This window comes from Salmo salar, chromosome ssa23, assembly GCF_905237065.1.
Source record: "Salmo salar chromosome ssa23, Ssal_v3.1, whole genome shotgun sequence".
Lineage (NCBI taxonomy): Eukaryota > Metazoa > Chordata > Actinopteri > Salmoniformes > Salmonidae > Salmo > Salmo salar.
In genome coordinates, this window is record NC_059464.1 from 16,871,212 (window position 1) to 16,892,144 (window position 20,933).

Here is a 20,933-nt window from a genome sequence, read left to right on the forward strand (position 1 = left end):
TTTCAAAAAACAGGATGTTTAATTACAAACAAAAGCTAATTTACTACAGTATACAAGCATGAAATAGACTTTGTTAGGCACATTTTACAATAGCAACATTTTTTTTTTAAATGCCCATCATTGTTAAAGTGGAAATCAGCAGAAGAAACAATAACAAAGCGGTCTCCTCGGCCCTGGTTTGGTAAATCAAATTTTACATGCGCTAAAATGCTTACTTACAAACCCTTAACCTACAATGCTTTAAGAAGTGAAGACATTTTTTAAAATAAGTGTTAAGTAAAAAATTGAAAAGTAAAAAATTGAAAATAAAAGTAACAAAAAGCTGAGAGATGGGGCTGGAAAAATGTAATCACTCTCAAATTCATAGACAGAGCTATGGACGCAAGGATTGACCATCCATTATATCAAAAGTATAGTTTTAACCAATGTTTTGAGGGTATATTGTTTACAAACATTGGAGTAAAATAAGCTTATATTCGGGGTTCTAATGGGGTACATCAGTTGAACTAAGCTAATGAGGTATTTATAAGATATATTCTTCAAGAATCAATGGGAACACATCATTAATTTCTAAGTCCAAAAATGTATGTCGCAACTTCTGATTGCCCCTTGAAGGCCACATTTACACGTGTAGCTAACATATTTCATTTTAATTATTGTGTTTGAGCATTGGCACTTGTTTTATTGAGAAGCCACACAGTTATACATGAAAATAGTAAAATAAAGACATAATACTCCATAATACTCCAATATAATGGACCAGTTTCATCTGGCTTATGGGTCCAACTGCTCGCAGATGTCTTGCAGATTTCTTGCAGATGTCTTGGCCTTGTTTTTAGGGGTACAGGATCATGCTGGAGAAGAAGCCATGCGAGGGGAAAGAAGGGGAGGGAGCAGGGGGAAGTGGTTGTCCTAGTGACAGTACATTTTAAAAGCGGGCACGGATACGCTCCAGAGGGTCTGTTTCCCACATCTTGGGGTCCCAGGCCTGGAACCAGCCGGTGAAGGTTGGTGGTTCCATTCCCTGCTTGATCGTGGTGATGGCAATGCCCCGGCGTCCAGAGGGGTCCAAATCCAAGTAGTCTTTGGCTGAAAGACAAGAAGAAAGCTCTACATTAAGTCCCATAGATTGACACTTTTTGTCAATGACTACAATGAGGTAGGGATAGAGTGTATGTATGAACAATGGCCAATAAATCCAGATTATTAATCAATGGTACCAATTTTTGCTGATCCGGTCCTCTCCACTTCGTTGGCCTCGTTGCCAATCCAGAGGAAGACCTATTAAAATAATAGAAAAAGAGAGTGGATCATCTATAGAAATAGAATAACTAGACAGACATTCCCAGTCAAGTCAATGCTCTGTGATGTGTGGACCGGCGGCCATATTAATTGTACTGTGTGTGTTCCCATGCCAGGAACAATGATTTACACTAGATGACAGACAGGAGGTGCCGTTTTGAAGCAACCACGCCTCCTTCTTGGCATTCCCCAACCGTTGTAAATAAAATAAAAATAAGCTACAGAAATACATGTATTGATGTCTACATTTGTTTTTGCCAACTTTATTCTATTATAGACACCTTAATGCATACTTTTAAATAATATTATGTGAGCTAATAAATATATATATTTTAAAAAGTCCTTAAAGTAAATATTTGATATACTGTATATTTTTTATCTTATGTTACTGTTCCCACTACAACAATGTTACTGTTATGTTACTGTTCCCACTACAACAAATACATGTAATTTTGTCCTTTAAACATTTAATTGAAATACTGTAGAATTCCATTAATTCCTATGGATGACTGCCAATACGGCTGACCGGTAGCTTCAAAGCCTCTCATTGGCCAATACATAGTACCAGCAATCCAGGGTTTATATACATCAGGACGTATGTCATTCTATTTCTATGGGATCAACCCTGCACACTCAAATTATTATACAGGAAACAATAAAAGCAGGATGTGAAGAGGGATTGGAGGATTGGACCACTACCTCTAAAAACTCATAGCAGGACTTCAGTTGAATCAGAGCCACTGGGATCATGTGGATAATACTGTATAATGGTTTTATAATGGTCTTCCACATCATGCCAAGACCTTACCTGATCCCAAGTGTCCAGAAGCATGACATCATCGGTTGCCAAGTCTGACTGGTTGAAATCTCCAGGCACCTCCTCAGCCTGAGAGAGAGAAAGACAAAGACAAAGAGAAAGAGAAAAATACAGAGTATCCTTTGATGTCTCCAACCTTCACAACCAAATAGTCCATCCCTTCACTTAGAGAAAGCATTCCTTTACTCACTATGAGTCTGCCAGTCTTGTTAGAGCAGCCAAACAGGCGTGGTGGCTTCACTATCTTCTGCAGACAGCTGGAGGTCTGGTACTCCTTCTTCCCTCCCAGAGCAGACCAGAACCCAGCTGGGGAAGAGAGCAGAATATGGTACATCAAAACACTCATCATACCAGTTTCATTCAATGCAAATGAAGAAACATCAGAAAAACACAAGAATAAATTATAGTGAGTAGATCATTTTGTAATGATTGTTCAAATGTAATATTTGCTAATAAAATGCACTACAATAAAAGTATTTAAAATAGAAAAAACAAATGTAAAATAAATCCTATCATCACTAAGGCACGTTTTGTTATGACAGTCACCAGGTGTAAGACTACAACACCCACCAGGCTCCTTGCCCTCTGACACCACAGTGGCACGCTCTCCTCCCAGGAAAGAGGTGACATGCTGTGCCGCAGCCATCTCCTCCTCAGTGGCCCCCACTCCCCTCCACAGGAACATAGCGTCAGGGGACTTCAGCACAAACACATCATTGGTGTTCAGGAACGCAGCAGAGGGCTCCACCTGAGGAGAAGATTGGAGACGGGGGGACGGACAGACGGACGGGGGGGCACGAAGTCTTGAATCTTGCGTCGTTTTATAAATCAACTCATACACCCTGTACCATTTTTGATGTACATCAAAAATCCCTTTCCAACTATTTTCAATTTGTACGGCACAGCTGTCAACATCCTGGTCATCAAATGTCACTGGTATACTTCCTATTTATGCTATTTTTATTCCTCTGCCAGTTTTGATCCTTTATATTAGGCAGACAGACCAGTTCCCTACCTCCTCTCGCTGCCACCTGCTTCCTCCATTTTTGGGGTAATGCTGTAATTAATTGGTTGTAATCTTGGATTGTGATAACTCCATAAAATACATAACTCTACCATTCCAATTTACAATATCATTTAATAACAAAATACCCTTTTCAAACATCTTTTACATAACTACAGGTTTTTTATTAACCAGCACATTTGAGTTCAGCCATAATATTTGTTCTATTTTTTCAGGGGGATGAAATTGAAATTGTAACCAGCTCTGCAATGCTTGCTTGAAAAAGAGAGATACTTGAATTTTTTTTTATTTTAAATTAATCGAAAATGGGACATGGCAAAAAGGCTATTTTTAAACAATGGATGAGCTTTTCTTAGTATTCTACTTGAAAAACATTTAGGGTTCAAGAAAAACTTGAAGCTTTTAGAGAGCGGTTTAGTGCTTTTATATTTAATAACCTCAACCCACACAATTCATATTCATTATATAGACAGGCATGCTTTATCTTGTCTGGTTTAGCGTCCCAGATATACGTGTATGTTGTGTGACTGACTGACCTCTACAGCCCGTGTGGCCTTGGTGGAGCTCTGGCGGATGTGGAAGAGGCGTGTGGAGCCCACCTTGCTCTGGCCCCCCTTACGGGACGTTCCGCCCAGGTGGATCACCATGGGCTTCCCCTTGAACAGACTCATCAGGTGGGCCGGCTCCTGGCCCTGAGTCACACGCACCTGGAGGAGAGAGGAGAGGAGACACTTCAACACAACCATTAGACCATGGGCTTTCTCAGCCAGGTTGTTATTGTAAAATAGATTTTGTTCTCAATGGCTTACCTGGCTAAGGTTAAATAAATAAATCACACTTCCAAACAACAAAGACAAGAGGACACTTCTCTGAGTGTTTGAAAGTCATATGAGGTGTGTTTAAATCAGATCTATCTGAATGGGGAGCAATTGTTCTTGGATTGTCTTTGTACAGTAAGTGTTACCTGGACAGGTGAGCCTCCCATGGAGTCGTCCAGCCTGACCGTCAGGAAGGCAGAAGCAGCCAGCTCATCCTGAGTACACTTCCGCCCCTGCCTTAAGACATCAATCAATATATCAATCACTGTTATGGGTATGAGATAACGTAGACACAAACAGAGAGAACTTAATGTGCTCCTGCAGTTACACTGAGTATACAACAAATTAAGAACACCTGATCTTTCCATGACATAGACTGACCAGGTGAATCCAGGTGAAAGCTACAATCCCTTATTGATGTCACTTGTTAAATCCACTTCAATCAGTGTAGATGAAGGGGAGGAGACAGGTTAAAGAAGAATTTTTATGCCTTGAGACAATTGAGACATGGATTGTGTGTATGTGCCATTCAGAGGGTGAATGGGCAAGAGAAAAGGTTTAAGTGCCTTTGAACAGGGTATGGTAGTAGGTCCCACTGGTGTGTGTCAAGAACTGCAATGCTGCTGGGTTTTTCATGCTCAACAGTTTCCCTTGTGCATCAAGAATGGTCCACCACCCAAAAGGACATCCAGCCAACTTGACACAACTGTGGGAAGCATTGAAGTCAACATGGGCCAGCATCCCTGTGGAACGTTTTTGACACCTTGTAGAGTCCATGCTGTTCTGAGGCCAAAAGGGCACAACTCAATATTTGGAAGGTGTTCTCAATGTTTGGTATACTCAGTCTATAGCTCCAGTCTGATGATGGCTCTCTCTTGTGGCGACATGGTGAACAACACTCACCAGGTGTAGATGATATGCTGCTCCCTGCCTCCTAGGCGGTAGCTGTACAGGACCAGGTAGCAGTCACCTCCATAGAACTGGCCGTAGCTGGAGGGGTCCACTGGCACCTGGGCACCATTCTCCACACGCCACACCTGAGGAGGAGAAGCATCACCTTTAGTTACCAAGGTGTAACTCTCAGTGTGTGGTACATTAAAAACAATTCACATATGGGCTGAGTGGTCTAGTGGTCGGGACGGAAGCCTCCAGCACACATGCACAAGTTTGCCTACTTCCTTGTAACACATTCTCCCTCTGCTTGTTATTCTCTCTATGGCTCTATGGCACATTGGAGAAGGAGGTCTGAGGGGGATGGACCTTGGATGTTCTCCTCCAATACAGTTCAGAAGTAGGAGAGGAGATAAGATGAAATGATTTGTGGAAAGACAAATTGAGATTCTCTCTTTTCACTCCTTTAAACAAAACAAAAAAACAATTCTCACACCACCAGGAGTATTAGACAGTGGTGTAAAAATATTTGAAAGTACTACTTGAGTAGTTGTTTTGGGGTATCTGTACTTTACTATTTATATTTTTGACATATTTACTTTTACTTCACTACATTCCTAAAGAAAAGTATGTACTTTTACTCCATACATTTCCCCTGAAACCCAAAAGTACTCGTTACATTTTGAATGCTTAGCAGGACAGGAAAATATTCAAATGCACACACTTATCAAGAGAACATCCCTGGTCATCCCTACTGCCTCTGATCTGGCGGACTCACTAAACAGATGCTTCGTTTGTAAATGATGTCTGAGTGTTGGAGCGTGCCCCTGGCTATCCATAAATTATAAAAAACAAGACAATGGTGCAGTCTGGTTTGCTTAATATAAGGAATTTGAAATGATTCATACTTTTACTTTTGATTCTTAAGTATATTTTAGCAATTACATTTACTTTTGTTACTTAAGTATATTTAAAACCAAATACTTTTAGACATTTACTCAACTAGGATTTTACTGGGTGACTTTTACTTGAGTCATTTTCTATTAAGGAATCTTTACTTTTACTCAAGTATGACAATTGGGTATTTTCCACCACTGGAATTAGATCATCATACTGAATCTCATCACTAGATTCTTTCAGCAGTACCTGAACCTTCCCGGATCCGTCATCCACCATGCCGTGTTGGGCAACCATGGTCTTGTTGGTGTGTAGGGCGGAGGAGTCGAAGGGGACCTGCTCCACCCTGGCAATACGTCCCACACTGTAGGCCTGGCCTGGGCCCGTGGTCTGGTCCTTGTCCTTCCAGTTACAGAAGAACTGCTTAAACAGGGTAGTCTCTCCTCCGCACGGCAACACCTGGATCTGTACAGGACAGAAGAAGACATCAAAGGACTTAAATCATTCAACCCACATATCTGTTAAGGGACGTGATAGCAGTAGATCCAAAGGAATTGGTCAATACACAGAGCTGAGTGAGTGGTGATGGGATGTGGAGAGGTTGTTGTAGTGTAGGACTTTTGCACAATTCAGCAGCGGTAGGGTAGAAAGGTTGCTGTCATGGTGCATAACTTTGGCATGCGAATGCACGGCAGCAGTATGAAGACACTGTCACGTCCTGACCATATACTTAGGTTTTTTTGTATTATATTTGGTCAGGACGTGGCAGTTATGTTTGGTTATGGTATAGTGGGGTTGTGAGTGTTGGGGTAGGTTCTAGGTTAGGTATTTCTATGTGGAGTTTAGTGAGTGTATGTCTGTTTGGTTAATTGGGGTTGGGACTCTCAGTTGAAGGCAGGTGTTGTCTATCTGCCTTTGATTGAGAGTCCCATATAGTGGGGTGTGTTTGTTTGATTTTTGTGGGTAATTGTAATTTTGCACTGTGTTTCATTTCACCTGTGAAACTGTCACCTTTCTCCTCTGCGTGTTTATTTTGTTTTGTCGTTTCCATCTAAAATAAATATGATGTGGAACAGTCAACCTGCTGCGTATTGGTCATCGAGTGATTTCGACATATCTTCCGATGAGGGAGAATACGAGGAACGTGACAGAATTACCCACCAACAACGGACCAAGCAGCAGAGGAAGGAGCAGCACAAGGAGAGGCACCAGGAGAAAAGCATTCTGGAGTCATGGACTTGGGAGGAAATCCTGGATGGGAAAGGTCCATGGGCTCAAGCTGGGGATTATCGCCGCCCGCAGTGGGAGATCGAGGCGGCGACAGCTGAGAGGCGCTGGTATGAGGAGAGGGAGCGCAACGGACACGGGAGGCAGCCCCACAATTTTTTTGGGGGGGGGCACACGGGGAGATTGGCGGAGTCAGGTGGTAGACCTAAGCCAACTCCCTGTGCTTACCGGAAGCAGCATGGTACTGGTAAGACACCGTGTTATGCTGTGGAGCGCACGGTGTCCCCAGTGCTCGTTCAAAGCCCGGTGCGCTACATACCAGCCCGCCGCAAGTGCTATGCGAGTGCAGGCATCGAGCCAGGGCGGATGGTGCCAGCTCAGCGCGTCTGGTCTCCAGTGCGCCTCCTCGGTCCAGGTTATCCTGCGCCGGCGTTGCGCACTGTGTCTCCAGAGCGCTGGGAGGGTCCAGTTCGCCCAATGCCTGCTCTCCGCCCGTGCCGGGCCAAAGTGGGCATTCAGCCTGGAGTGTGGGTAAAGAGTGTCCGTACCAGAACTCCAGTGCTCCCCCACAGCCCGGTTTATCCTGTGCCTCCTCCCAGGACCAGGCCTTCAGTGGGTCTCCCCATCCTGGTTCATCCTGTGCCACCTCCCAGGACCAGGCCTCCAGTGGGTCTCCCCATCCTGGTCCGTCCTGTGCCACCTCCCAGGACTAGGCCTCCAGTGGGTCTCACCAGTCAACAGTCGTCAGAGCCGCCCGCCAGTCAACAGTCGTCAGAGCCGCCCGCCAGTCAACAGTCGTCAGAGCCGCCCGCCAGTCAACAGTCGTCAGAGCCGCCCGCCAGTCAACAGTCGTCAGAGCCGCCCGCCAGTCAACAGTCGTCAGAGCTGCCCGCCAGTCAACAGTCGCCAGAGAGGTCAGACGGCGCTGAACTGCCGGAGAGGCCAGACTGCGCTGAACTGCCGGAGTGGCCAGACTGCGCTGAACTGCCGGAGTGGCCAGACTGCGCTGAACTGCCGGAGTGGCCAGACTGCCCTGAACTGCCGGAGTGGCCAGACTGCCCTGAACTGCCAGAGTGGCCAGACTGCCCTGAACTGCCAGAGTGGCCAGGGACGCCCGCCAGCCCGGTGAGTCCTGTGCCTACGCCTAGGGCCAGGCCTCTGTCATGTCTCCCCAGCCTGGTGAGTCCTGTGCCTGTGCCCAGGGCCAGGCATCCATCATGTCTCCCCAGCCTGGTGAATCCTGGGTCAGGGCCGTCGGAGGATCCGACACCGGGGTGCGGCCCAGAGGATCCGACACCGGGGTGCGGACCAGAGTATCCGACAACCTCTTGCGACCCGGGACTGAGGGGAGCTGCCTGTGACCCAGAACCGGGTGAGTCTGGTCACAATTCTAAAATAAAGTTGATTAACTATGACTGTGATGATTCTGCCTACAACCCAGAACCGAAGGAGTCTGCTTACAGCCTGGGACCGACGGAGTCGGCCCACGAACCAGAACCAAAGAAGTCTGCCTACTGTCCTAAGCCCAACAGGTCTGTCTACGGTCTGTTGGACAGTAGGCCAGAACCGGAGCCACCTCCAATATAGGTGGGTTGGGGAGGGGGTGTAGTACTGTGCCGTGGTTGACGGCAGCCACCCTCCCTTCCCTCCCTTTAGTTAGGAGGTTAATTGTGTGTTGTTGTTTTTTTGTTTTGTTTTTTTCTGTTGGTTTTGTGCATTCAGTGTATGCACCTTTAGGGGGGGGTAATGTCACGTCCTGACCATATACTTAGGTTTTTTTGTATTATATTTGGTCAGGACGTGGCAGTTATGTTTGGTTATGGTATAGTGGGGTTGTGAGTGTTGGGGTAGGTTCTAGGTTAGGTATTTCTATGTGGAGTTTAGTGAGTGTATGTCTGTTTGGTTAATTGGGGTTGGGACTCTCAGTTGAAGGCAGGTGTTGTCTATCTGCCTTTGATTGAGAGTCCCATATAGTGGGGTGTGTTTGTTTGATTTTTGTGGGTAATTGTAATTTTGCACTGTGTTTCGTTTCACCTGTGAAACTGTCACCTTTCTCCTCTGCGTGTTTATTTTGTTTTGTCGTTTCCATCTAAAATAAATATGATGTGGAACAGTCAACCTGCTGCGTATTGGTCATCGAGTGATTTCGACATATCTTCCGATGAGGGAGAATACGAGGAACGTGACAGACACGTTTGCTGTAACGTTACCTGGGTTTGCTTGGGGTAATTCTTCTCCCTGATGAACTGTTCTGCAGCATTCATGGCAGCCTTGCGCTCATCTGTGGAGGCACTAGGTCCTTTCCAGACAAAGATCTTGCAGTCCGATCCGTTGTCCAGAATGTAACACTCGCTGGGGGAGAGCATCTCTTGTTTGAAGGGGCTGGACTGGGCCACCACTGACACCTTCATGGAGCCTGCCGCATCAGAGATCTACAACCCAATACAACACGTCTTTATTCATCCACATTATAGATAACTGAAATGGACCATTGTGCTTTGACAGTACACAGCGCCACCACAAAACATACACATATGACAGACTGGGAGAAGCACAGGGTTGCGAGTCTTTACCATGTAGAGAGCTCCCTTTTTGTTGGATCTTTCAACAGTCTCGTCATCAGGGGTTCCTGCAGGGATGTTGGGTTTGGGCCCCAGAGCCTTAACATAAACACAAACACAGTAATTATTAATACCGTGAATAAGGAGAAATAAGTCATAGCCAAGTTTATCAGCTCTGCCTAAGAAGTCCCATTGCACTCATCTACAGTTCCACCATTGCATAAAAACCCTTGTATAGAGTTTGTGACCACCGTGCAAGAGCAGGAACAACCCCTTACCTTTTAAAAATGCATTAAATGAGCCAAAATAGAAGATAGCTAAAATTGTTCAAGTTCATACTGCAATGTCTTAGCGTGCTAAAAGGGCATAATAATGCCAGATGCCAGTAACCCTCGCTCCCATATTCCCATCCTTTATTACAGGGACAGGAAGTGGTGGTGAAGGTGACTCATGTCGATGACAGCCTGTCGGTGAATCCCAAACTGCCCCCTCGCCCCTATCAACTCGCTTGGAGGGCCCTCCGTCGTCATGTGTTGCTGACGAAACACCGGGGGTGACCTCCAGAGAGTAGGGATGGGATCAATAAACCCATCAACTTCGGAACACACTCCTTACTTGAATGATGCAATACATGTTCCACTTTTAAACAATAAAACGAGCATGAAATTCAAATTAACGAATCCCCCTGTTGTTTTACAAGATATAAACCACAGTAACAGTTAAACATTTAATTTGGGAGGTATGTCATCTGTTACATGTATCAAGTCTCGAAATCAGACATTAACAAATGCAAACAACATATAATTAGGAATGCCTCTCCATTATTTTATGAAATTGTGCAGACTCCAAACATATCGCAGTGCGTGTCGGGATAGCACTTCGCTCTGAAGCCTGCAGCCTTGCTGGCTCGGTCAAAGTGACTATCTGAAGGTCTAATTAGCCCCTACACCCTCGATCATCTTCACTCCCTCAGCAATGAGACACTTGTGCAAATGGCAGAGTGAATTTTTGCGCGTGAACGTGCAATTGGAGGGGGAGCAGTGAGGGGATGATTTGGGATTGAGTCAGAGGCTCTCCTCCCTCCTCGATCATCTGTGTGTGTGTGTGTGTGTGTGTGTGTGTGTGTGTGTGTGTGTGTGTGTGTGTGTGTGTGTGTGTGTGTGTGTGTGTGGATAAGAGAGTGTTAAATGACTAAAATGCAAATGTCTCACGTTGATGATAGCCTCTGGCTCTCCTCCCTCCTCAACAATTTGCAGCTTGGCACGGCCATTCCTCTCGTTGTCACGGATATCGATGGCCACCTCGGACGCCTTCAGTCGCTCGAAGCGGTTGCACTCACTGCCACACCACTGGAAGATGTCCTGAGAATAGAAACAAAAGCTGTCTTAATGGCCATGACTCAGACTTAGGGTAAGGGAGGAGTCTTGCCTCTGGATATAACTACTTATGCATGCTCATGTATGCTCCACAACATAACAACTGGGGTATTTTACTGCCCTCTCCTTCTTTGGAGCCGTCATCCCTCCCATTACACATATGCAAACATTGTGCGTGTGGGATCATTGGGCTTCTGCCTATGTGACAATCCCTTATGTAGCATCGGCTAAGTGCAATGCACGTGGGTCTGGTTGAGGAGACCTAACTCCTTAACTTCTAATTTCATCGTTGGAGCTTAGTCACTGATACCCTATTCCAGCTCACCTTTCCCTGGTCGATGATGAAGCAGTCCCCATTGTTGAAGCTGGACCAGGACATGTCCACCTCTGTGGCTCTGATGACCCTGCGGCCCTTGATGTGCAGCAGACGCTTGACGTTCATCTCGTTGGTCACCACGTGCTGGAAGCCAGAGGCCACCCCACCTTGCTGAGGGACAGAGAATTTAAATAATGTGCCAGGTTAACAAAGCTAACAATAAAACATAGTTTATAAGAAGTTTATATGCACAGTGAGTATTCCAAACATTAGGAACACCTTCCTAATATTGAGTTGCAACCTCCTGCTTTTGCCCTCAGAACAGCCTCAATTAGTCGGACATGGACTCTACAAGGTGTCGAAAGCGTTCCACAGTGATGCTGGCCCATGTTGACTCCAATGCTTCCCAAAATTGTGTCAAGTTGGCTGGATGTCCTTTGGGTGGTGGTCCATTCTTTATACACACGGGAAACTGTTGAGTGTGAAAAACCCAGCAGCATTGCAGTTCTTTACACAAACCGGTGCACCTGGCACCTACTCCCATACCCCATTCAAAGGCACTTAAATATTTTGTCTTGCCCATTCACCCTCTGAATGGCACACATACACAATCTATGTCTCAATTGTCTCAAAGCTTAAAAATGCTTCTTTAACCTCTTAGCCTGTCTCCTCCCCTTCATCTACACTGATTGGAGTGGATTTAACAAGTGACATCAATAAGAGATCATATCTTTCACCTGGATTCACCTGGTCAGTCTATGTCAGGGGTATTGAACTCTTACCCTATGAGGTCCGGAGCCTGCTGGTTTTCTGTTCTACCTGATAATGAATTGCACCCACCTGGTGTCCCAGGTCTAAATCAGTCCCTAATTAGAGGGCAACAATGAAAAAAAGCAGTGGAACTGGCTTCAAGGTCCAGAGCTAAGTCTTGAAAACTTGATTGCTGAGAAGCAAACCATTTTAGGACTATGTCAACAATTAACTAATGAAACAATTTTGAATTTTCCATAAATGTTTTGTATACTCAGTGTATATTACATATGTTAGTAACTTTGTGAGTAACTTTGTGAGTAACTTTGTCCAGAGTAGTAAGTAAATATTTACTTCCAAGGCTTCCTTCTGGAAAAAGACAAAGATGTGTCCTCCCTCAGCCTGTCTGCCATTTCAAACTCTCCATAGCAACCTTCTATGGAAAACTTTAACCACTGTAAAAGCTAAAACGCAAAGACACAGTCCTTTAAATAGTACAGTTAGCTTTTTGGTAATGCTAATCATATTAGCGCACATTAGCTCAACCGTCCCGTGGGTGGGACACCGATCTGAAGAGATCCTTAACTTAATGGGAGTGTTGCTGTTGGGGTGGTCCTCACTAGAGAATAGATTACTACACCTTTGACCACCCATTGTAGGAGAGATCTAAACTTCAGTCTCATTAGTCACCAAGTTCAAATTGGAATCTACTTCGTTGTCAATACTTGGTTATCAATACTTAACCTAATAATGCAAAACCCACACACATTATTTTCCTTCCCTTCACTGCATTGGGTTTCAATGTCATTGACATACACAGAGAAGTATAGTAGTGGGCTGTATAATAACAGAGTAAGCTTCTAAGTGCTGGAAAGGAAAACAGAGACTTTCAGTCATTTTTAATGATACAGTTTTCAGTAATACCTCACCTTGTACTTGATGCCAGACTTGAAGTATCCCAGGAAGGTGATAGACTCATTGTTCTGGACCTCTCTGAATTGGACCGGGCTTCCGCCCAGGAAATCATCCAGTTGGGTGCTAAAGATGGCCGCCGCACCCATCTCATCCTGAGAACTTTCATTTCCTGTGGTATCAGCCAATAGAGACAGAGATGAGGAGGAAGATTACCAATGGGAAAGGCCATAGAACATACAGAACGATGTAGGGTGAAGTTCCCCCTTAGGTGGTGTTCTTGGGTCAGTTATGCATTTTTCCTACGACTGATTAAGGTTAGGATTGCTGAATATAGCTGTGTACCTAGGGGAAACTTCACCCTGGAGCATTCAAAACATAAAAGGGAGGAACCATTCAGTCAATTATCAAAAAAATATGACAGGTGACCTGGCATGTCTTTTGATAATGCTTATCATTATCATTTTCTGCACGTATAGGATAGCAGTTAAAGGCTCAGCTTGAGTGACTCTGGTGGTAGGATATAGCAGTGGGGTAACCAGCTCTATCTCTCACCCATCCACATGTGGATGTAGTATGAGGGGGCGGCAGTGGTGTAGAGCAGAACGTAGCAGTCTCCAGTGTAGAAGTTCCCGTGGAGCTGTTTAGGAACCGGCTTCAGATCCATCTTCTCCACACGCCATACCTGAAGACCAGGCGCCTTTCCTGCAATCTGGAACTCCTTATGGAACACCATGGTTCTGGAAGGGAGGAGGAGGAGCAGGAGAAAGCGGAGGGGTGATTAGGAGGAGGAGGAGGTGATGGAGAGTCAAGGTCATACATAAGATGACTGTCATTATCACTGACAAACACACAAAAAAAACTCTGAATCACAGTAAAGTCAAAGATATGATGTAAACGTATGGCTCTTTATCACCAGTTAACGAGACCTTGTAGAGTGTCTGTAGTGGTAAAGGCTAACATATGGTGCTAAAAATGGAAATCTGTAGGTAGTACACTCTAAAAAAAAAATGCTGGGTTAAAAAAAACAATGTTTGTTAAATATTGGACTGAACACTCGTTGGGTTATTTTGGAACAGCCAGTTGGGTTATTGATGCTGGCTTATTGCGCTATGACCCACCGGGTCAGATCAGAAGACTGGAAGCGTGGATTCGTGGGTTCATGGCTTTCAAATTATGATTTTTTTGCCTCCCATGAGAGTAAATATCATTCTGGTTCATGTTATGTTGTATTGTCATCACTAATGAGGTTGAGCACTGACACTTTGTGGCTTTTATGAGGGTTCAAATCAAATCTTATTGGTCACATACACATGGTTAGCAGATGTTAATGCGAGTGTAGCGAAATGCTTGTTACACAAGAGTGTGAGTTGCTCAGGTGCCTATGCATATCCCAATGTTGGGAGAGTTACCACAGTTACAATATTTAAATAATGTTAGAACATTTATATTAACATACGTAAATTGCTAAAAATATTGAAGAACATTCCAAATTTGCAGTGCACAAACATAACATGATGAACAGGAATGACATTTACTCTCACGGTGGCCAAAACAAACTATATGAAAGCCACGTCACTAATAAGCCACACCTCCAGTCTTCAAAGAAAACCACCCAACTAAGTGACCCTGGGTCAAAATAACCCTATTTGTGTTCTGTCCACTATTTACCCAGCGCTGGGTTGTTTTTAACCCAGCATTTTTTGAAGTGTAGATGTACGATAGTCCTAGGTTTCATAATACACCACTACTTTAGTATTGTGTCATATGTGTAATAGGATAATTACTGTAAGTCGTACATCAATTAGGTTAGTTAATGTTTGACTGAATCCTTAGAGGCATTTATTGCACAACACAAGTCAAAGCTCCAGGTAATATTTCCTCCAGGTAAACAGAGGTAATTATTGGCTCACTGAAGAGAAGGCCATATCACATGACTATTGATTTTAAACAGTATTGTTTACTTAAGACAGGTGTGTGTTCTGTTGAATGACCCAATATTATGTCAACAGATCCCTGTGTCTGTTGCAAAACAAAGGAGTGGTTGCAGTTCCGGATTTTCTGGAAACCGTTTTGCTGGGGCTAAAAATACAGATATTTCTGCCCGTGTGAAGGATTATTTATTTTTTTAGCTGCTGCAATAGAGATCCTATGAAATTACTAGAGGGGATTTGTCATATACCCTTAATGTTCAAGAATGGAGTGAAAATGGCAGCCACATTGGTCAGGGACAAATCCAAACCAGTGTAATATGAGTTAATGGCAGTAGAGGCATAATCCAGATTTGATTTATGCAGGAACATAACAGATAGGCGTGTGATATATCAGAAATTGAGTAATAGAATTACTGTCAACCTAAAATATTATCATATAATTATAAATACAGTTTATACAGGTTTTGTACAAATGTTCTGTATAAATAGCCTCTAAAATATATGCAAAAAGACCATAAATGACAGAATTATTTGTTTTCTTGGTAAACTGTGAGTTCTATTATATGATACATTATCAGTACTTGTTGATTTTACAACTTGTCTAAGTCTTATCATCAACTGATTTCAGCCAGTGTATTGCTGTGGATTGACTGCCTTGTTTGAATGGAATGTTGGCATATTGGCACTTAATTTGACAAATGAATGGAATCATTCCTCTTAAACTGTCTGGCTAGCTAGCTAACAAACATACAGTGAAGATAAAGTCTTCAAATAAATTTTTCCCCACACTATCTTATCACAGCACTGGCAAACCATGGTTGATCAACTCCTTGACCAAAATGGCTGACACTTAGACCATCATCAGAAGGCTAATGTCCATTCTAGTATTTTGTTCCCTATTCCAAGTCTGCCTCCTGCGTAATTGCTGCTCATTGCTCCACTGCCGCTTTGATCGGCGATGAATGCCTTTGTCTGATGTAGCTTACACACTTCATTTTGTACACAAAGGAGATGGTCGACAAGTTCAAACTATTGCATTCCATGCCTCAGTAGGCTTTTAAGCACAAGCATGATTTCATGTTCATTTTTCAGAGTTAGTCTACATGCAGCTGTTTACATGTTGTCCAAAAAAGACATGATCAACATGTACGATTATACTCGCAGATAGTTTTTTGCAGCAATGCAAAACTCAAGTGGGGAGTTACATGTAGCTATCTAGCCAACATATCAAACACAAGCAAGTCACAGACACAAGGTCTAATATTTTTTTTCATCATCACTGCAAACTTTGGCTAAGCAGGAAGCAGAAAGGCAGTCAAAGTAGTAGTGTTATTTTTCAGCAACTCTGGCTAGTGACTATGCTATGGCAGCAACTACAAATATACGCCTACATCATCACACAACCAAAGATTTTTTTTTACTCCAATGCAATGTGTAAGGACAGCATCCTGCTTGTGCAGCTGCAATATCCCTTACAACAGACAGAGAAGTTTGTAGCCTTCACATTGGCCTTGAATGTTCGTTCAAATCGTCGCAGAGTTTTTACTTCAGCTGTCCGGACAAATGAGGCAGAGACATAGGCTACTTCATTTATTTGGAAACTATTTAGTCTTTCTTTACTATGGATGTCATCCACATAATTAAAGCAAAATGTCATGCTTTTAACATTGTGTGTGAAACCTTTTAGAATGTTGTGTTGTCAAACAACCCCTCTGTATCACAGAGAGACAGTATATCTCTCATACCTCATGTTTTCGTATCAATATCAGACTTACATGAAACCTGATACTTTACCATTACTCCTTAATGAGAATGGTGTCTATCTCTAACTCAATGTTGATCTAGGGTGGTGGTGCAAAGGAGAGAATGAGTCACATGAGCCTGACTGACTCATGAGAGAACTGTTTCTCTCCCTTTCTCTCTCTACTTATCTCTCTTTCTCTCTCTTTCTCTCTCTCAAACTGACTGTTAGGATGACTTATCCATTTCTCAACATTTCAGCATCTGAAAATGTATTGTAGTCCATATTCACCATACAAGCATACCTGACATTATTGCATTCCAAACTTGTAATTCCATGTATATAAAGACGTGATAGAATATATTTTTCCTTTTATTGATCTGAGCAAATACAGTGTTTTGATTGAAGAGTCTCATGAGACTGGATTAGAATAAGAAAAAACATTTTCCCCAAGACGGGAATCTGTAAACATATGCCCCTGTAGCCCTCTAACCAATTATTCTCTCAGTATTCCCCAAGCAGCTGGATTCCTCTGTGGTTCTACTGGATGGGTTCTGGGCTAATTCACAACACTTACCCACCTCAGAGGCCAAACAGTAAAAATTATAGGATGACAGACCACAAAATGACATATACACTACATAACCAAAAGTATGTGAACACCCGCTCATTGAACATCCCATTCCAAAATCATGGGCATTACTATAGAGTTGGTCCCCCCCCCCCCCGTAGCTGCTATAACAGCCTGCACTCTTCTAGGAAGGCTTTCAACTAGATGTTGGAACATTGCTGAGGGACTTGCTTCCATTCAGCAACAAGAGCATTAGTGAGGTCGGGCACTGATGTTGGGTGACTAGGCCTGGTTCACAGTCAGCGGTCCAATTCATCCCAAAGGTGTTCGATGGGGATGAGGTTAGGGCTCTGTGCCGGCCAGTCAAGTTTTTCCACATCGATCTCGACAAACCATTTCTGTTTGGACTTTGCTTTGTGCATGGGGGCATTGCCATGCTGAAACAGGAAAGGGCCTTCCCCAAACTATTGCCACAAAGTTGGAAGCACAGAATTGTCTAGAATGTCATTGTATGCTGTAGCGTTAAGATTTCCCTTCATTGGAACTAAGGATCCTAGCCCGAACCATAAAAACAGCCCAGACCATTATTCCTCAGCCACCAAACTTTACAGTTGGCACTATGCATTGGGGCATGTAGCGTTCTCCTGGCATCCGCCAAACTCAGATTCGTCCATTGGACTGCCAGTTGGTGAAGCGTGATTCATTACTCCAGAGAAAGCGTTTCCACTGCTCCAGATTCCAATGGTGGCAAGCTTTACACCACTCCAGCCGACGCATGGCATTGCGCATTGTGATCTTAGGCTTGTGTGCGCCGGCTCGGCCATAGAAACCCATTTCATGAAGCTCCCGACGAACAGTTCTTGTGCTGATCGTGCTTCCAGGGGCAGTTTGGAACTCGATAGTGAGTGTTGCAACCGAGGACAGACAATTTTTATGCGCTACGCCGCTTCAGCACTCGGCGGTCCCGTTCTGTTAGCTTGTGTGGCCTACCACTTCATGGCTGAGCCGTCGTCGCTCCTAGAGGTTTCCACTTCACAATAACAGCACTTACAGTTGACCGAGGTAGCTCTAGCAGGGCAGAAATTTGACGAACTGACTTGTTGGAAAGGTGGCATCCTATGACGGTGCCATGTTAAAAGTCACCGAGCTCTTCAGTAAGGCCATTCTACTGCAAATGTTTGTCTATGGAGATTGCATGGCTGTTTGCTCGATTTTATACACTCGTCAGCAACGGGTGTGGCTGAAATAACCGAATCCATTCATTTGAAGGTGTGTCCACATACTTTTGTATATATAGTGTATAATTTATGATATCTGTGTGACACAGTCTCCCAAAAACATTAAAACACTGCTACTTTTACATAAAATCTAATGTAAGATTGAGACATAAACGACATAATAATAAATGAAATAATAAATGGAAAATAGAATAATTAATTAATTATCTGTCATTAGTTTATTTAGTTCACAATATCATTGTGCTAAAACATATCAACATGCAGAGATATATGACAGAGATAGGCCTATATATTTTTTACCTCATATACCAACTTTCCATACTATTTATTCACTGCAACATGCTAATACAGCAACTCAATTCAGCAATACAATTGAAAATGGCTGTAGTATACAATAAAATGGATCTATTCTAAAATTCAATTTTAAAAAATGGCTGTAAAAGTCTTTCCAATATGCAATCATACTGTTAATTCCTCTGTAAAATATGATTATGACTCATATAGACGGTTTTTGCATAGGTTTCGTCCCTCCTGGATCCTACCAGCTGAGCCACCAACCATAATTTAAAGGCAGTACATTAATGAAACAGTTCTTTCCCCCCCCCTCTCTGCCATTCTACACATTTTGTGGGAATTAACCTATTAACATGTATGCATCTATTCAAAAGAATAGCTAATATATCTAGCCAACCCAGAAATGTGTTTGCAAGGCAACTGCGATATGATAAAGAATAGACTGGCAGCAACATGTTACTTTCACAACAAAGATTCTGCTGATAAACAAAAAAAATACTTTTAAGTTTAGTTCTCGTGTATATCTGTATCCTAATTGGATGAGAATTGCTGATGTAAGGATATAAAACTTCTGTATTTAATTTTTTTTTTACCTGATAGTAGAAAGGTTTAGAAGATGAACTCAGCAGCAAAGGCAGATGTGGATGTTGTGTAGTAGCCTATTCAAGATTCTGCAAAGATTGTGAGTGAGGCTATTATAAAGCTAGAGCATCTCAGAAAGAAGAGGCATCTCAAGCCCCACCCAATGCACGTAACAACACGTCGTAAACTAGAGCCGGGTGACCAAAAATAACTATCTGAAAACCACGCCCCTAATAGGCCATGTCGTCTGAAAATAGCCCGGTTACCCAAACATGGGTTAATTTAACCATCAATTGGGTTCTTATTAACTTTCATGCTGGGTTGACCCAGCACCTGAGGAGGTGTGCCCTATTGGGGGAGTGACTTTCAGATTGTTAGTTTTGTCTATCCGTGGGACTAAATGTCATTCCTGTTCATCATGTTAAGTTTGTACACCTCTGATTTTAATTTTTTTCAATAATTTTGCACATTACATATTTCAATATACATTTAATGAAAAGATACATAATGTGCTTGACTCCACATTACAAAAACATGTTGCTGGATATTTGCAACATTACTATTTTAATATTAAAACAAAGTGGTAACAAGTTGAGGAACTCATACTCTTGTGTAAGCCTCATTAATACTCATTAAGTCTGTGCTCAATCTTAGTAGAACCAATTAACTGGAATTAAATTTACTCTCACGAGTGTCAAAAAGATGAAAAAGCCACACCACTACTAAGCCACACCTCCATTTTTGGGAGTGTATAAATAATTTATGTGAACAAAAAGTTATTTTATATTTCCCTCGGACATTGTACACATTTTGTAGGAATTAACCTATTGACATTTATTCAAAAGAATCCCCAATACATCTAGCCTACCTCAGATGAGTTTGCAAGGCAACTGCGATATGATAAAGAATAGACCGGCAGCAACATTTCTTTAATACTAAAAACGCTGCTTATAAACAAACAAATAACTTTTACGTCATACAGAAAATCAAGGATTATCTCTGATATAATTTCATGTAAATGAGTGGAGCCAATTTATTTTACATATCTATCTCTATCCTAATTGTATGATAATTGCTGATTACACAAGTTGTGTATTTTTCACACAAAAAAATTACCTGATAGAAGAAAACTTTTGAAGAAGAACTCGGCTGGAAAGTATGTGGATGTAGTGTAGTATTTCAGATTCTGAAAAGATTGAATGTGATTGAGGCTATTATATAGCTGGAGCTTTGCGCTCAGAAAGAAGAGGCGTCTCCCGCCCTGCCCCAACCGAACCTGCAAGTAACAACACATCGTAAACTAGTGCCTACCACTGTAGGCCTATTTTTAGTCGGTATTACAGGTCCCTTAGAAAGCCTACACACTCTTGAACCTTTTTTCACATTTTGTTGCGTTACAAAGTAGGTTTGAAATATATTTAATTGTCATTTTTTTGTCATTGATCTACACACAATACTCCTGTAATGTCAAAGTGAATATATATATATATTTTACAAATTAATAAAAATGTAATAACTAAAATATAGTTGTTGCATGAGTATTCACCCCCTTTGTTTAGGCAAGCTGAGATTAGTTCAGAAGTAAAATTTGGCTCAACAAATCATATAAGTTATATGGACTGACTCTGTGTGAAATACTAGGGGTTGGCATGATTTTTGAATGACTACCACTTCCTCTGTCC

The 20,933-nt window shown here is 42.7% G+C and overlaps 1 protein-coding gene across 2 annotated transcripts; it reads right to left on the minus strand.

Annotated features, from left to right (window-relative positions):
• On the minus strand, nt 1-20,529 carry LOC106584171 (gelsolin). Of its 2 annotated transcripts, XM_014169118.2 has the most exons (17): nt 20,368-20,433; nt 19,263-19,340; nt 13,447-13,631; nt 12,909-13,063; nt 11,239-11,400; nt 10,749-10,898; nt 9,550-9,636; nt 9,187-9,408; nt 5,999-6,214; nt 4,865-4,998; nt 4,108-4,198; nt 3,680-3,850; nt 2,690-2,867; nt 2,310-2,425; nt 2,111-2,188; nt 1,221-1,281; nt 1-1,089 (listed from the first exon to the last, which is right to left on the minus strand). In XM_014169118.2, the coding sequence occupies exons 3-17, from the start codon at nt 13,625-13,627 to the stop codon at nt 929-931; spliced, it is 2,163 nt and encodes a 720-aa protein (XP_014024593.2). In that variant the 5' UTR covers nt 13,628-13,631; nt 19,263-19,340; nt 20,368-20,433; the 3' UTR covers nt 1-928. The 2 variants fall into 2 exon arrangements, with proteins under 2 accessions (XP_014024593.2, XP_014024592.2); XM_014169117.2 differs by lacking the exon at nt 19,263-19,340 and having other exon boundaries at nt 20,368-20,529.
• Between the last annotated feature and the right edge of the window lie 404 nt (nt 20,530-20,933).